At 54.1% G+C, this 16,876-nt stretch overlaps 1 protein-coding gene across 2 annotated transcripts; it reads right to left on the bottom strand.

Moving 5' to 3' along the window:
- Nucleotides 1-2,057: 2,057 nt before the first annotated feature.
- Nucleotides 2,058-7,067, bottom strand: MESP2 (mesoderm posterior bHLH transcription factor 2; the record flags this gene model as incomplete). 2 transcript variants are annotated; one of them, XM_082388419.1, is made up of 2 exons in its annotated part: nucleotides 2,058-5,400; nucleotides 6,171-7,067. In XM_082388419.1, the coding sequence occupies 2 exons, from the start codon at nucleotides 7,065-7,067 to the stop codon at nucleotides 5,131-5,133; spliced, it is 1,167 nt and encodes a 388-aa protein (XP_082244545.1). In that variant the 3' UTR covers nucleotides 2,058-5,130. The 2 variants fall into 2 exon arrangements, with proteins under 2 accessions (XP_082244545.1, XP_082244546.1); XM_082388420.1 differs by having other exon boundaries at nucleotides 6,237-7,067.
- Between the last annotated feature and the right edge of the window lie 9,809 nt (nucleotides 7,068-16,876).

Here is a 16,876-nt window from a genome sequence, read left to right as displayed (position 1 = left end):
ACAGCTAGAGAACCTGGGGTGCATGGGGGCCTTGGACCCCCAGGAAACATAGGAAGGAAGAAGTGCCCAGCCTGCTGGTCCTTCCTAGGACACCTGTGTGGCAGTGTCTGCCTGCAGTGTTCATTTCATCGGCAGGATTGAGACTCTGGGTGCTGGGGAGCCACTGGAGGTGGAAGGAATGGGGACACAGCGGTCCCCAAGGTGGAGTGGGGCTCGGTGCCAGACACAGAGCAGGTCCTGACAGTGGAGGGAGTGCTTTTCCAGAAAGCAGGAGTTTCCACGGTTTCAGCAGCTAGGATTTGCACCGGAACTAGCGTGAGGCCCGGGAGCGGGGTGCTGGCTGGGCCCCTCTTCCTGCACTGCAGCCAGCACGCCTGGGAGAGTGAGGGAAAAGGGCTCGCGGTAAGGGCAGCAAGCCCTGGATCCAGGCCTGGTGCGACCACTCACTGGCCAAGGGCATGTCCTGCCACCTCTCCAGGATCCCTGGGTGGCATATCAGTTTGTAAAGTTGTTGTTTTCAAGAGTAGCATACAGAAAAAGGCAGGTGCTCTCCAGATCACCTGGGGCAGCCAGTGATCAGGGCCAACTCTGAGGAGAAGGTCTGGGACACCCGCAGGGCTCCACGGCCCACATCAGCCTTGGTGGAAATTTCTTGGCAAAGGAGGCCCAGCTGAGCACCCAAGGCTGGTGGGAGGGAAAGAGGGAGGTAACAGATAGCCCAGGCTCCTCAGGGGTCACCTCCAGTTGACCCCACCTGTGAGCTGCTCCAGCTGGAGTCTTGAAGTCCAGCCTGTTTCTTGACCCCTGGGCTTTGGTTCCCTCATCTGCACGATAAAGACGATCTATCATAGGGTTGGTGTGTGGATCTAAGGAGATTCACGTACTTAGCACACAGTCTGACACTTAAGGAGAGCAGGGTGTTACTATCATCCTTAGCCCTGTCTCCTGCTCAAGGCCCCATCCATCCTTTTTCCTCCCAGCCTCCTCCTCCTTGTGAGAAGTGTGCCAGCAGGCCTGGGGCCAGGAAGGCTCCTCCATGCTCCACTACCTTCCGCATATCAAAGGCTGGGGCGGGCCAAGGGGTGGGACCAGCCTTGGGTATGGGTCCCTCCACCAACCAGGAGGCTCCCCCCAGCCCAGCCTCTCCGGACCAGCCCTTCCTGTCGCCAGGGCCCAGCTGCTGGCGGCTGGCACTTGACCTTTGGGGGACCAGAGGGCAGGCGGCCCCCTCAGGTGATCCCCGCTGGGGGAAGGACCAGCACCGCCATCTAGGGTCCCTGGGGGAGAGCTGGCCTCCAGGTAGGAGAGTCAGCAGGGACCCTAGTCTCCGTGCCTGGCACTGGGCTAAGTGTTTATGTGCATTATCTCATTTGGTTTACAACAGTCCCAGGAGATAAGGACTGTCTTTATCTCAGTTTTGCAGATAAGGAAACCGAGGCGCAGGGAGGTTAAGACCCCGCCTCTAATGCCCGTGCATGAGTGGAAGCTGGCCCTGCATTTGGGGCTACGGTAGTTAGGCACTCATCACCTGACAGCTCACAGCGCAGGCGTTCATGACTGCCTGTGGGGCTGGAGGAAATCGGTACCGAGGATGCAGCGAGGACATGCAAAGCCAGAGACCTGCTTGCAGAACCTAGCTCAAGGTCGGATGCAGAACAGGAGCTGCCTAGAACCCCGACTGCTCATTCCCTATCCAGCGCTCCGTCTACAGGTGGGTTGACTTCTCACGGCCAGTGGGGGGCCCTGAGGATCAGCCAGAAGCAGTGGGGGTGGGTGGGTGTCCTCTCCCACCTCCCTACCCTCCAGGAGACTCCTCAGGAGGCACATCCTCTGCACTGCAGGGTCATTGAGAAGCCCCGGGTGATGTACTCGGTGAATGTCCAGTCTCTTACGGATGGTGACTGGGTCCCCAGGAAGGTGTAGATGGATCAGTCATCCCAGGCGGGGCACCAGCATCAGCCCCTCTCCCGCCCCTGCCAGGCACTTAGCACAGAGGTGCAGCCAAGAGCAGCCTGTCTGGGATGGAGCCACACATGAGGGTGAGGGGCTGCTGCTCCTGAGAGGCAGGGCTGAGCCTGCCCTCCCAGAGGGTGAGGACAGGGGTGGGGGATTAGCCCAAGCCCCCGGCCCTGCTCCCTGCCCAACGCCAGCAACATTTAGGAAGTGTCCCAGGCAACTCCAGCTGGGGTGATAGCAGCCTCTTGCCTCGGCCTTTGCATCTCCCAGAGGAGCTGGGAGAAGAAGGCTGCCAAATTCCAGAAGATGCTCAGCTCTGGCTGGCCCTTGCCGTGGCCATCAGTGACTGGACCAAGGACTGAGCCCAGATAGGTGGGAGCCAAAGGAAGGAGATGGGCAGCTGTTCAGGTCTGCCTTGGCTGCAGGTGCCATGAGACTGTGGAGCCAAGTCCTTGCATCTTCTTGAGAAGGAGAGAGCACTGGACAGGGAGTCAGGGGCTTGATGTTCCAACCTAGCTGGAGGGCTAGAGAAAGTTGCTCCCCTCCCTGGGCCGGTTTCCTCAGCTGTAAAATGAAGGAGCAAAAAATAGCCATTGCTCCCACACCTGGTTGGGCCTCGGCTCCAGGTTCCCAGGTCCCGGCCCAATGCACTGAATCGCACTCTCAGGGTGGGACCCTGGAACCAGAGGGCTCAACATGCAGTCAGGTGAGGGAACCACCGGACTGGATCATCTCTAAGGTCGTGTGATTCTATTCAGCTATTATGTATTAAGCAATTACTACGTGCCAAGCCTAAGAACCCTGAGAGGTAGGGTCTATTATTGTTGCCACTTCACATCTGAGGAGATTGAGAGTCAGGGAGGTTTTGTTCGTTTTTTGTTAATTTTTTGGCTGCGCTGTGTGGCATGTGGGATCTTAGTTCCCCAACCAGCGACTGAACCTGCACTCCCTGCATTGGAAGCTTGGAGTCTTAACCACTGGACTGCCAGGGAAGTCCCCAGGGAGGTTTTGAAACTTGCTCACGGTTACACAGAGAGTAGGAGCTGAATGAATGTGCAACCAGGGCAGCTGTGCCCTGTATCTGTGTCCCTGCTGCATGTAACCTTGTGTGAGCTTTTCTCAAACTCCGCTGTGGCATGCAGCCCCTACAGAGGGTCCTGGGGTAGGAACCAGAACCCACTTCCGAAAGGTTGGGGGAAGAAGGCACTGCAGTGGTCACCTAATCCAGCTCCTCTTTAAGAGATGGGGAAACTGAGGCACAGAGATGGAGTGACTTGCCTGGTGTCAAAGGGCATGTCAGCAGGCAGTGGGTCAGATGGGAGGCCCTGCATGTGGCAGCTCATGCTCTGGTCTTTCTCCTGCCTCTGCTCTCGCCCTGCACCGTTAACAGCGGACTGCTGCCAGGCTCCACTTCTACAAGGCAGCCCAAAAGACCAAGAGTGGCTCTGACCAGCCCACTCCCTACCCCCCACCTTCACTGCCCCCTCCACCCAGGACACAGAGGCCAGATGCCTCCCCCTGCCGTCATGTGGGGCTCCCCACAACCCCGCCTCCCAGCTCCTTTTCCAACTCAATTTGTCACTTTTCCCCATCAGTCCTGGACTTTAACCACCTGTTTCAACTTGGCTCATGCTGTTTCTTCTGCCTACTCCTCCTGGCGAACTCCACACATCCTTCAATACTCGGTTCCAACATCCTGCAACTCTCCCCTCTCCGAGTCAGAAACAGAATGAAGTCACCACCACTGCTGGCTCCCAAGCCCATGGCAGCCTTTGCTAATGGATCATGGCGCCCTTTCCCCAAGATCCTGGAGGTGCCTCTTAGTCTTGCTCAAGGCCACATAAATCAACGCAGCAGGACTAATGGATCAGGTAACTCAAGAACGCAACAGCACTGTCAACCCCATCTCCCACCAGGCTGGCATATCCTCTCTGGTCCCAAAGTACCTTGTATAAACCCCCATCTTGACCTGGGCTCTAATCATTTCCTTCCCTGTTATTTACCCCATTAGTCAGGGCATGTTTTCTCTGGCACCTAGTACTGGGTGTTGTGAGCTGAACTGTGTTCCCCCAAAACTCTTGGTGCAGTTCTAACCCCCAGTATCTCAGAATGTGAATGTATTTGGAGATAGAGCCTGTAAAGAGGTACTAAGGTAAAATGACTTCATGTGGGTGGGCCCAAATCCAATATACTGGTGTCCTTATAAGAAGAGAAGATTAAGACACAGACACAGAGACTGGACCATGGGATAACCATGTGAGGACACAGCAAGAAGGCGGCCATCTGCAAGCCAAGGAGAGAGGTCTCAGAAGAAACCAAACCTGCTGACCCCTTGGTCTTGGACTTCCAGTCTCCAGAACTGTGAGATAATCAATTTCTGTTGTTTAAGCCACCCAATTTGTGGTATTGTCTTACGGCAGCCCTAGTAAACTAATACACTGGGCCTAGCACATGGGAGCCACTCACAAGCACCCTTTGGAAACAACTTCACATAACTGTGAAAGAGCCCTACAGGTCAGCAGGAATGCACCCAGGAGAATGCAAAAGGGCAGTGGTGACGGGCTTCAGGCAAGTGAACAGGCCCGAGCGTTAACTCACCTGTGTCGCCTGCACAGCAGGCCAGGTGGAGCCCCTGCGCAATAATTACTGTCAAATTGGCAAGTGAGGGCCTGGATTCCAGGAGGGGAAAAGCAGCATGATTTGTTCCCTGCAGGACAGGAACATTTTTCCTTTTCCAGAAGCAATAAAAACCCAGGTGTATAGAAGAAAAACAGACCAAACCAAATTTGGGGGTTTCTTTTGGGTTTTTTTTTTAAGAAGTACAAAATCTAAGCATATACTTTTCTTCCCACTCCCATCCTCACCCCGCCAAGCCCACTCCCCCACCAGTCCCAGCCTGTCCAACCATTGTGGTCAAACAACCCATGTTACTGCAGCTCAGGCTGTGCTCTGCAGAGCACTGGTCATTCTGTGGGGCGTCTAGGAGTGGAGGGACTGCCCCAGCCCCGACTTCAGCCAGGGAGGCCACCCCTAGCTGTTTCAAACACTGCTTCCATGAAAGACATCATTTGGAAAAGGCTAAAACAAAGACTGAATACTAGCGAAGTAGCAGATGAGGAGGACACCCCACGCTACAGGCCTGATTCCTGGCTGGAAAGGGGGCAGCCAAGGCCATTAGTAGAAGATGCCCAGGTGAGTCCCCTCCAAATCTTCTTGCCAAAATTCAGGGCAGCCACTGAGCTGTACGCCTGAGCTCTGGGGAGGGCTTTCATCACTGAGCTGGAAGGCGGGGCCTGGTCCTTGGTCCTCCGAGCTGGGCAGCACCTCTGCACTGTGGCTCCACCATCCCCACTGGGTCTCAGGCTGGAGTCTCTGGCATGCTGGGCGGGGCAGGACAGGAGGGGTTTCTGGCAACACACAGGACTCCGGAGACATAGAGATACCCTGAGAGAGAGAAGAGTAGCGGGTTAGTGGGTCACTGCCTCATGCCCTGAGATCCTGAACCTGGATGTTCCCCATAGTGTGGCTGGCAGCTGCTGAACTGCCCTGGTGCCATGGATCCAGTGAAGCAAAGTGGTTTAGAGTACAAGCTCTGGAGATATACTGCCAGGGTTCAAAACCCAGCTCTGCCACTCACTAGCTATGAGAACTCAGATAACCTCTTTTAGTCTCAGTTTTCTCTCTATTAAATGGTGATGATGAAATAAAACCTACTTCACAGGGTTGCTGGAGGGCTGATGAGTTAGTTAATTCATGTAAAATACCAAGAATCGTGTTGGGCACACAGTAAGCATTCAATAAATTTTGGTTATTAATATGCTCTTTTATGGAAGCTTGAGGAAAGCATAAAGGTCACCTGCTCCAAGCCCATCTACTTAGGAAGCCCCTACCCCTGGGGCAGCCAGGCCTCCCTCCCCCTCAAACCTTGATGGAGCACTTGCAAGGAATTTCCTGAATTACCTGAAGGCCCCTGCTACCTTCCACCCTGGACTCTGAAAGCAAGTCTGAAGATTTCCCCCTCTTCCACATGACTGTGAAAGCTTCTAGGTAGATGTGGTGGTGGCCTTAACTTCCCAGGGCCCCATCTCTTTCCCCAAGGAGGTTAGGGTCCTCTTCATCCTCCCTTCAGCTTCTTTCCATCCCTAACCAGGGTTGGATTAGGTAACCCGGGATCTAAGAAGCATAAGATTCTCTGCAAGCTAGAGCTTACTCACCCCCTCCGTTTCCAATCGAAGCCTGGGGACCACTCCGAGGGAAGCGGAGAGAGCCTGGGCGCGTACCTGGTACACTGCAGCCAGCTCCATCGCGGGGGGCGAGGTCCAGGGCGTGGCCTGGTTCCGGGGCTCTGGGGGTGTCTGCGTTCCGGAACAGGCTTGGGGCGGCGTCCAACGGGCCGCTTCAGGGGCTCTCCCTTGGGACAGCTGCAGGGGCGACTGCATCCCGGGGCAGTAAGGGGGTGTCACCCAGGGACCCATATCGGGGACCCTGCTCCCCAGGCGATCGGGCGCCGCTAGGGCTCCGGGATAGACGGGCGGGGACCCCCAGGACACCGCGGAGCTAGCGGCTGAGCCAGGGCCGCACCCTTGCGTCTGCGTCTGCGCCTGCGCGGGGCCGCCGTCGGGGCACAGCGGGCAGCCTCGAGGGAGCACCGCGTCGCTGTGCCGCCGGCGCCGGCGCTGCAGGCTCTCCTCGCTGAGGCCCAGCACGGCCGACAGGTGGCCGATGTAGCGGATGGCCAGGCGCAGTGTCTCGATCTTGGTCAGGCTCTGGCCGGCGGGCGCCACGGACGGCGGCAGAAAGCGGCGCAGCTCGTGCAGGGCGCGGGCGAGCGTGCGCATGCGCAGCTTCTCGCGCTCGCTGGCGCTCTGCCGCTGCCCGCCTGCCGGCCGGGTCCGCGCACGTCCGGGTGCCGTCGAGGCGGCCTCTGAGGCTCTGGGGGCTGGGGGCGCCGGCTGCGAGGGGCCGCGGGCACGGTCGCAGGGGCACGAGCCCGACGAATCCGAGGAGGAGGCCGGGGACGTGGAGTCCGAGTGGCCGGTCCAGCCCCAACCGTGGGGGAAGATCCAGTGGTCGTGGCCGAGGAGGCCCTGCAGAGGAGGGGACTGGGCCATGGCCGGGGCTGCGGGCTCTGGGAGGCTGGGCCGGCCACCTCCAGGACTGAGCTTTTATCTGGACCAAAGGTGCGAGGTGGACCCCCGCCACGTTACAGAGAGGTGTCAAAACCCACAGAGCCCAGGGAAGGTCTGGGCAGGGGGCGCCCTGGGAAAGCGGGCCCATTTGCGGAGGTGTGGATTCTGACTCCTCGGGGGCTCTAATGGAGGCCCCTGCAGCCCGGGAAGCGTGGGAGGGACAATTCGCATCTGGATGGAGCTGCTAAGCGTCTCACTGTGTTCCCACCCACTGCGCCTCATCCACTGCTCCGGTGAGTGCCCGGGACCCTGACAGTGGTGGGCAGTGCCATCGTCTGGGGGCGGCCAGGCTGTCCCTCCAGTGACTCAAGGACCCCCGCAAAGAGTGGCCGCCTCCCTCATCACCACCCTCCGGGAGGCTGTACCCAGTAACTCCCACCCAGTGCCTACAAGTGTGCTGGATAAGGCGTCAAGACAAACCCCGAGGGACTTGCTCACAGTGATGGCGGGAGAGGGGTTGGGGAAGGAGGGGACATACAGGTGGACCGTTCCTGGGTTCCCAGAGCCCGCACTTGCTGCTTTGCTCAGTGACACCGAGAAAGTCATCTCACGTCCACAGTTAGTTTCCTTCCCTGAGAAATAGTACAGAGCAGCCTGAAGAAGAGGCATGGAGTGTAGTGAGTGATGAAAATGGGGGCATGTGGGCCCCCAGGCAGGCCTGAGTCAGACCCTCTTTATTTGCTGTGTGACCTTGGGCAGTTCACTTAACTCCTCTGAGGCTCAAGTTGCCTCATCCCTGTGGCAGTAATAATGTAAAATACCCACCACCTAGGATGGTTGCTGGTACTAAGTGGAACCATCCATGGGACCACTTAGTATGAGCCTGGCAAGTGGGCTAAATGCTTGCTGCTACCATTTTATTAAGAAAGTACTTACATTTCAAGATGCTTGTAGGCATTATTCATTTAATACATATTTATTTAGCAACTGGTAAATGTCAGGCACACCAGAGTGAACAAGATAGTTGTGGTCTGTGCTCTCATGGGATCTCAGTCTTGTGGGAGAGAGAAGTAAACGTTATGTAATTAGTAGCTCCACCACTAGCTAGCTGTATGCCCTTGGGCAGCTCTGAGCCTGAACTACAGCTCTTAAAACAGGAGTAGTAATTATAGTATCTGCTCACAGGACTGTTGTTATAGTCTTATAATATAACCTTTGACACAGTGAAGTTTATAAGTAAAAGCTCCCACCCCTCAGCAATAATTACAATTTAAAGGAGGCATCAGTGTTCTTCGTAATCTTCAGAGAAAAGGCTGAACTCAGAGGGACTGTCACACTCTGGCCACAGAGGCGGAGAGGTCACAGCTGGGCCTTGAACAGTAGGTAGGACTTGGGTAGGGAGAGAAGCAGGTGGAGAGCATTCTGAATGTGGGAACTGCATAAGCAGAGGCCTGGCAGTGGGACTTCCCAGTGTGCTTCGGGAACGGTGTGCAAGGGGACGTGATGTGGAGAGCAGGAGCTCACCTTGGCTGGGGCCAGGCTGAGAAGTTGTATTTTACTGCCAAGGCAATGGGAAGCCAAATGGACTTTTCAGCAGAAGTGTGACATTAAAAAAAAAAAATTGGGCTTCCCTGGTGGCACAGTGGTTGAGAATCTGCCTGCTAATGCAGGGGACACGGGTTCGAGCCCTGGTCTGGGAAGATCCCACGTGCCACGGAGCAACTGGGCCCGTGAGCCACAGCTGCTGAGCCTGCACGTCTGGAGCCTGTGCTCTGCAACGGGAGGGGCCGCGATAGTGAAAGGCCCGCGCACCGCGATGAAGAGTGGCCCCCGCTTGCCGCAACTAGAGAAAGCCCTTGCACAAAACGAAGACCCAACACAGCCAAAAAAGAAATAAAATAAATAAATAAGGTAGCTATTAATTAAAAAAAAAAAAATCAGTAATCAGTAACTAAAGGTTAACATGATGATTCAGGAATAGATTAGCCCTCACCAGCCTGAAGTAATAAATGGCCTTGTAGTATTTTTGTGACTGTTATAAAAAATTAACTTTTAGGGACTTCCTTGGTGGCACAGCGTGGTTAAGAATCCGCCTGCCAATGCAGGGGACACGGGTTCGAGCCCTGGTCTGGGAAGATCCCACATGCCGCGGAGCAACTAAGCCCGTGCGCCACAACTACTGAGCCCATGTGCCACAACTACTGAAGCCCACGCACCTAGAGCCCATGCTCCGCAACAAAAGAGAAGCCACTGCAATGAGAAGCCCACGCACCTCAACGAAGAGTAGCCCCTGCTCGCTGCAACTAGAGAAAGCCTGCGCGCAACAACAAAGACCCAATGCAGCCAAAATTAATAAGTAGATAGATAAATTTATTTTTAAAAATTAACTTTGTTACACAAATTACATAACTAATACGTTCTCTTTATAAGAAATGGAAACCTGACAGATAAAGCTGGAGTCCCTATAACCCCTCCCCAAAGGTCATGTGTCCTTCCAGACTTGGTCCCTGTGCACTCACATAAACATATGTATCCTTAGAAAACACATAGTATAAATGAGGTAACATTATGGCAATTTGCCTGTAAATTGCTTTTTTTTCATTCAACAGCATATCTGAGAGCATTCCATGTCAGGATGTGTTTAGCTGAGTCATAGCTGGTCTTAGTTGATTTAAATGTTCATCCATTTAAATCATAGTGGATAATTTTAACTAGAAAAAAAATTAAATGGCAGGAGGTGCAGATAAACCTTCAATAATGAAATTACATCACTTTCTCCTTAGAACTTATTTTTTTAAATATTGGAGAAAATATGCCCAAGTTACTACTCTAACGTTATGATGAAGTAATAATTGACATTGAATAAGGTTGGCCAGGGCAACTGTTTTTAGTTTATTCTAGCTGCTGTGAATGAGGAGGGGACATATTTAATTTGTCCATCACACAAAAAGAAGGTGGAATCAATCAACAATGGCCTTGATTTCAAACAGGAAAGAATCAATTAGTTATGCAATATTTCATGATCTGAAAGGGTTTAAACCAAGGTTGAAAAAATAATAATCCTTTTTCCTAAGGGGAGGGAGACTTAGAAAACAGTCAATCCTACACTTTTTAGGATTAAAATAATGGCAAATCATCATTTGTCCAAGGCTGCACAGTACTATAAAGATCTTGACGTATTGTACTGTCAGGAAATTTATATATATGTAATTGACAGTTGTAAACAAGATTCATCAGTTTTCATGTATATTTCTTTTTTAAATTTTTTTATTTATTTATTTGGCTGTGCTGGGTCTTAGTTGTGGCATGCAGGATCTAGTTCCCTGACCAGGGTTGAAACCTGGGCCCCCTGCATTGGGAACGCAGAGTTTTAACCACTGGACCACCAGGGAAGTCCCTCATGTATATTTCTTCATCTGCATTCTGAAGTGTCAGATCGCTGTGCTGTTGATACTCAGTGTTCCAACTCACCCCTTTCCACTGCAGTATAATATTCCATGGAGTGCTCACACCATAGTCCCTTATTGATGTACCTTTAGCATGGTTTTAGTTTTTGCCAAAGAGTGCTGCCTTGTGCACAGGCAGCTAGATATGGAGTGGTGGAATGGCGTTGTGATTCCCAGCAAGGTTCTGAACATCCAGAATCATTCCTCCTCTCCCCCCACCCCCTACTCATTAGAGCAAGCCTGGAGGGATTTCCTGTGAAAGGAGTTGGTGAGTTATGAGAATTCACCGTCAGCAGAGCTCTGCATACTATCCTTTCTTCTCTAAGATAGCGTGGCCTCCTTCTGTCTTAGTTTGCGCTAGCCCTGGCGCCCAGGCCTCAGGCTGACTGTGGGATGGCAGAGCATAAGTTCTGGGAGGTGAGGCCCTGGAGCTGGTTTGCTGTGGCCCCTGGCTCTTCACTGGGCCCCTCAGCCAGGCTCCGGGAGCACAGGGGCACACTGTCACCAGCCCCACTCACTTAGTACAGGGAGACAGTATGGCTTAATGGTTAGGAGGCTGGGCTATGGAATCAGACAGATCTGGATTTAGAGTCCCAGCTTCATCCCTTCCAAGCTCCCAGAACTTGGGCAACTTAACCTCAGTTTTCTCATCTATGAAGTGGGGATTCTGATTTCCAGGGCAACTGTTGGGACAAAGTAAGATAATGCATGTTGTAGAGCTTAGAATAGAGCCTATAAGTCTTGCTTGTAGTAAGTTCAGGGGCAGCAGAATGAAGTGGGTAAAGGACTAGATTGGATTTTGGGTAAGAGGGCCGACATCTTTAGCCTTGGCCCTACAAGATGATTCCTTCCTTCCTCACTCTACCACCAGGCCTCAGGCATCCTGCCCGACCCCCTCCTCCATCTTCAGCCCTTCTTCTCTGGGACCCAGCATGGGGGGTCCTCCTCAGCAGGGCACTCCAGCTCCTGGCCTGTGGCAGGGGTCACCAGAGCTGCAGTGCAGAGGCAGTGGAAGAGCCCCAGGTGCCTGGAGCTGGAGCTGGAGCCGCAGCCGACTGGCCCAACCAAGGCTAGGAAGTGGAGGATCTGAACCAGCTTCTCCTGGTGGGCTGGGTCCTGGCCCAGGTGCTTTTCCAGCTTGTCTCTGGCCCTGGGACCCTCAAGCATTCCTCCCTGTGTGCTCAAACCAGCCCCAGGTGCCGCGCGAACAAGCTAGGTCTGGGCCCAGGCCGCAGGGGCTTCCACTTGAGCAGTCTCCACTTCTCTTTCATCTGACTCGCCTGGTAGAAGGAGGGATATTTATGGCTGTGTGCTGTTAGATAAGGTGATTAACTTCTGGGCCTCAGCCTGATAGTGACACCAGGTTTACCCCCCTCCTTCCCATGATAGGAGGAGGTGGAAGCTAGATCAGGGAAACATGGTCAGTAGAATATTCACTAGTGTGGCAGACACTTCTGGTTGCCCACACAGCATCTGTTACAGCCTCTATTCTTCTTTCTCCCTTAATAAAAGGGCTCTGTATTATCATGGGTGGTGATATGCCCAGCTGAAAAACTATATTTCCCAGCCTCTCTTGCAGATGGAATGGCCAATGAGATTTATTAGACTATTGTTTGGGGCTTCTAGGAAAGCTCCTTAAAGCAGAGAGGAACATGCCTGTGGCTCTACTCCCTTATATTGTCATCCTGGAAAACGTGATGGCTGGTGCTTCAGCAACCATTTTGTGACCCTCAGGCAATCTCAGGGACAGAAGTCACACCTAAGGATGGTGGAGCAGAAGGAAGCCTGAGGCACTGATAACAACCTGGAAGTGCCATACTGGCCCAGAACAGTCTAACTCTAAATTTCTTTAATGTGAGAGATAATAAATTACCATCTTGTTTAAGTCATTGTCAGTTTGGGTGTGTGCTATGAGCAGCCAAACATAATTCCTGTCCACATAGTAAAGAAGTTCAGGGCTTCCCTGGTGGTGCAGTGGTTAAGAATCCGCCTGCCAGTGCAGGGGACACGGGTTTGAGCCCTGGTCCAGGAAGATCCCAACTGCTGCTGAGTAACTAAGCCCGTGCACCACAACTACTGAGCCTGCACTCTAGAGCCCGTGAGCCACAACTACTGAGCCTGTGTGCCACAACTACTGAAGCCCATGTGCCTAGAGCCCATTAGTTAAATAAATAAATTTATTTTTTAAAAAGTTATTTTAAAAAGTTCCTAGATTATCCTTGTCGACAAATGGGGCCATGTGAGCTTAAGTTAAGTGAATTCATAGCAGATTCAATGTTACCACAGTTGAATGGATGGATGTTCACCTAGAGGAAGGTCTCTAGTGATGTGCCACCAACTCTATTCCCAGCCTCGTCATGGGCAGCATTATGATCTTTTTAATTAATTTATTTATTTTTTATTATTTTAAAAAATTTATTTATTTTATTTTTTTATTTTTGGCTGTGTTGGGTCTTCATTGCTGTGCGTGGGCTTTTCTCTAGTTGCGGCCAGCAGGGGCTACCTTCGTTGAGGTGTGCAGGCTTCTCATTGCAGTGGCTTCTCTTGTTGCGGAGCACGGGCTCTAGGTGCACAGGCTTCAGTAGTTGTGGCTCGCGGGCTGTAAAGTGCAGGCTCAGTAGTTGTGGCGCACGGGCTTAGCTGCTCCGCGGCATGTGGGATCTTCCCGGACCAGGGCTCGAACCCATGTCCCCTGCATTGGCAGGCGGATTCTTAACAACTGCGCCACCAGGGAAGCCCCAGCATTATGATCTTGAATGAAGATATGAACTGATCTAATTGGGGGTAAGATCCAAGCCCAAGAAGTTAACTGGGTAACAGCCAGGATCTAAAGAGATTCTGGCAGGCTGGAACAACTGATCGGATCTAATTACTAATAAGGTAGAATCAACAGAGCCCTATGTACCCTCCCTCTAAGTTGAGGGTTAGGAGACGTCATGTAACCAGCAGCAACTGTGGAAAGGGCATGGTAGTCGTTGCCTTCTAGGCACCAAGGGCATGAAAATCAAATGTGATCCCATTCACGTTTGCAAGAAACAGGGGATCTTCAATCAAGAAGGCAGTTGTCTCTTATTGCCTATGCGGGGTAAGTGGTCAAATCTGGGGGCCACAGTTTATGAGGGCAGGGGATAAACCCTAGCTCAGGAGAGGGAGGTTAGTGAGGGGCTTGAAGCCGGGTCACCAGAGAAATAGCTGAAGGACTTGGGAATGTTTCATCCAAAAAGGAAAAGACATAGGGGATGTGAGAGTTGTCTCCAGATGCTTGGAGGGGGTACTCCAGGGAGAGTCTGAAGGACTTTCTAAGATCACAGGGGCTGTCTTGTGAGGGGGTGAGTGGCCTGTACATGGAGGTGGTCGAGTAGGAGCCAGATGAGTACATGCAGGAGCTGGAGGGGATGGCTGCTGTTGTCTCTGCCAACACTGACAAGTACCATAAAATGAGGTGTTTGGACCTGATGATCCCTGAGGTACTTTCAGAGCTGAGGCCAAGAATCAGGGAGAGGACAGGAGCTGCCCCCTGGGGAGTCTCAGGGCGAGGGAGCCACAGGAGACCTTGGCTTCAGGACATCTTGGGCGGGTGGAGGGCAGAATAAGACCTCACATGTGCTTCAGCGCTCATGACACTCCCACCCCTGTTCTTCTCTGTGCCGGCAGCTCGGGCTCAGCTGGGCCTCCTCTCAGGGCTGGAACCACAGGGCCACGTGATCTTTGGCTCAGCTTGCTGGTGTGGCACCAGTCAGCTTGGCAGTGCGAGGCAGGCAGTGTCCACATCAGTATTCCTATTATACAAGTGAAGGAACGGGGGCCCCCGTCCCATCAGCCCCTGATCGACTTCCCAGGACTTTGCCCCAGACCACCAGTCAGATGGGAAGGGCAGAGGCCCAGGTTGGAGTCAGAATGTGCTCCTGAGCCCCGGCCCTGCGAGAAGCTGCGGAGGGCACTGCCTCTGTTCAGCCTGCTCTCGGTGGCTTAGCGCAGGCCTCACCTGTGTTTGTTTACCCCCAGCCCTGCTCCAGGAAGTTCTCCACCCGCTCTTTCTCCCTGGGCAGGTGGTGCAGGGCCCTCGGGAACAGGCCCAAGGACGTGGAGCCAGCTTAAGGGCTGGCCTCTGCCCTGTAGGTCTTCTTTCCCTTCCTTCCCCTTGGGTCCCTGCCAGGCCCTGGGGGTGGTCAGGCTGTGGGAACATGGGAGGGAAGGGGGCTGCCTGCAGGGGCCGTGTGGTATTCTCATTACCAGCCAGCGGGCGAGGGCCAGCCCAGCCTCCCCCTTGGCCACTGTGGCTGCCTTCACACCTCCCGTCTGCCTGTTGACACAAGGCCGCCTCCCCCAGAGCCGAAGGTGTCGACTTGGGAACGAGGGTGTGCAGGGGCCTCCAAAACAGACCGGCAGCAGGTCCCCTCAGAAACCCTGGAAAGCCCTTCTGGGGTGGGGGTGGGAGGCTGCAGGTCCCCATCCTGGGAGGCCCAAGGAAAAGGCAGACCCTGTGTCCCTGGAACAGGGAGCGGGGTGCAGGGGGGCCTGCATGGGCCCCTCGCTCCGGGAGCCCTGAGTCAGCCTGCCGGGATACTCCCCTCCCCTGGCCCCAGGGGCTGGTGCGTGACTCTGGGCACAGCCAGGGAAGCCCGATGACCAGGCCCTGCCAGGCAGGCACCATCAGTGTCACCAGAGGCTGACAGCCACCAGGCAAGGTCGCAGAGCAGCCCCTGGAGCTGAATTCACCCTGACCGGGCCTCAGACTACTGGTCTCCGAGCATTTCCACACCGCGTGGCACCCAGCGCGGTGCCTGCAGCAGCCTGTTCAGTGCTCAAACCCCAGGCCTGACAGCCTGCTCTTCCCCGCTTGCTGAGCTAGGGAAACCGGGCCCAGAGAGGCCACTTCCTTTGCTTTAGGTCCCCCAGAACCAGAATTCAAACCCACAAAGACCATGTGCCCCATCATTGGGAAACACTGTTCCGAACCAGGGGGCTGAGGCTCCAGGGAGGGAGGAGTCTCTGCTGCCCTGTGGGAGCTGAGAGTTGGAGGAGGAGAAAGACAAATTGGCTCTGAGTCTGTGGGGCCCTGGTGTGCGGGGAGCCCATGGGCGACAGAGCGGAGCCACCTGGCCAGGTGATCAGTGCGGGTCCCAGGAGGAAGGGAGGGACCTGAAATTGTGGATTTTCTCCAAGTGGAGGTGGGGCATTCCTGGCCGAGGGGAAAGGTGTGAGCCCGTCTGGAAGCAGGGAAGCCCAGGGCTAATTTGGGTGATGCCAAGCGGTCTGGAGCCCTGGGTTGGAGGTGGGGAGGGTGGGAGGGGTATGGACAAGCAAGTGGGAGCCGGATGGGGTTGGAAAGTCCTGCTGAATGAGGAGTTTGGACTCTTAGGGAGACAGTGAGACCCACAGAAATTCTGAGGAGGGAGAGGGGCTGGGAGGTAAAGAGCTGGAGGCAGGAAACCAGTCAGGAGACTGCAGTCACGTCATGGCAAGGGCTGACTAGATGGGAGCACGGGCAGGGGCGCTGGGAGTGGGCAGAGGATCCGATAGGAGGGAACGTGGGAAAAAGTGGGAAGGACGTGGCCACTAGTGGCTGGGGCCACAGGCATCCGGAGAGCTGCCCAGCAGGCCGGGGGCATGGAGGTGGACTCGACGTTCTTCCTCCACCAGGAGGCTGGTGTGGAAGGGCCTGCAGAGGCCCCAGGGCTGCCTGGTCCATCTCCTTGGGCGACAAGGCACAGTAGAGGTGGCTCAGGCCTAGGGCCATCTGTGCCTGGGCTCAGTCCCCATCTGAGCCTCAGTCTCCTCATCTATGAAATGGGTGTCCTTGCCAGGAGGATTAGATGCAGCATCAGGTGTTCAGCATGTGGGACTACATGAGTATTGCCTGCCTGCCCTGCTGGAGAGGAGTGACCATCTGTGGTCCTGCAGCTCTAGGGAGGGACAAAGGAGGAGAATGAGTGGTGCTCACTCCTGCAGGCTCTGCGAGGGAAGACCCAGCCTCCCCAGCCTGATCTCCAAAAGCTATAAGGGAGCTTGGGTCCACCAACTCTACTACTGGAATGCAAACAAGGGAGGGAAGGGGGGCTGCAAAGTCTTTTCCTTCCTCCCTCCCTTCCTTCCTTTTCTTTCTTTTTTAATTTATAAAAGCAGTGCATAATCATTACAAAGAAGTGAGAAAATACAGACAATCAAAAAGAAGGGAATTTTAAAGCCCCCACTTCCATCCACCCAGAGAGAACCAGGTTAACACGTTGGTCCATATCTCTGCATCCTAACCTTTTCTGAGCATCCCTACAAGTACAGAGTATGGAGACAGAGTCATTGAGGGAGCATGTTGAGTTCTTCTTCCCACTTTCTGAAGCTTCTGGT

This window comes from Balaenoptera borealis (genome assembly GCF_965194805.1).
Source record: "Balaenoptera borealis genome assembly, chromosome: 3".
Lineage (NCBI taxonomy): Eukaryota > Metazoa > Chordata > Mammalia > Artiodactyla > Balaenopteridae > Balaenoptera > Balaenoptera borealis.
This window is presented reverse-complemented; position numbering and strand designations above follow the sequence as displayed.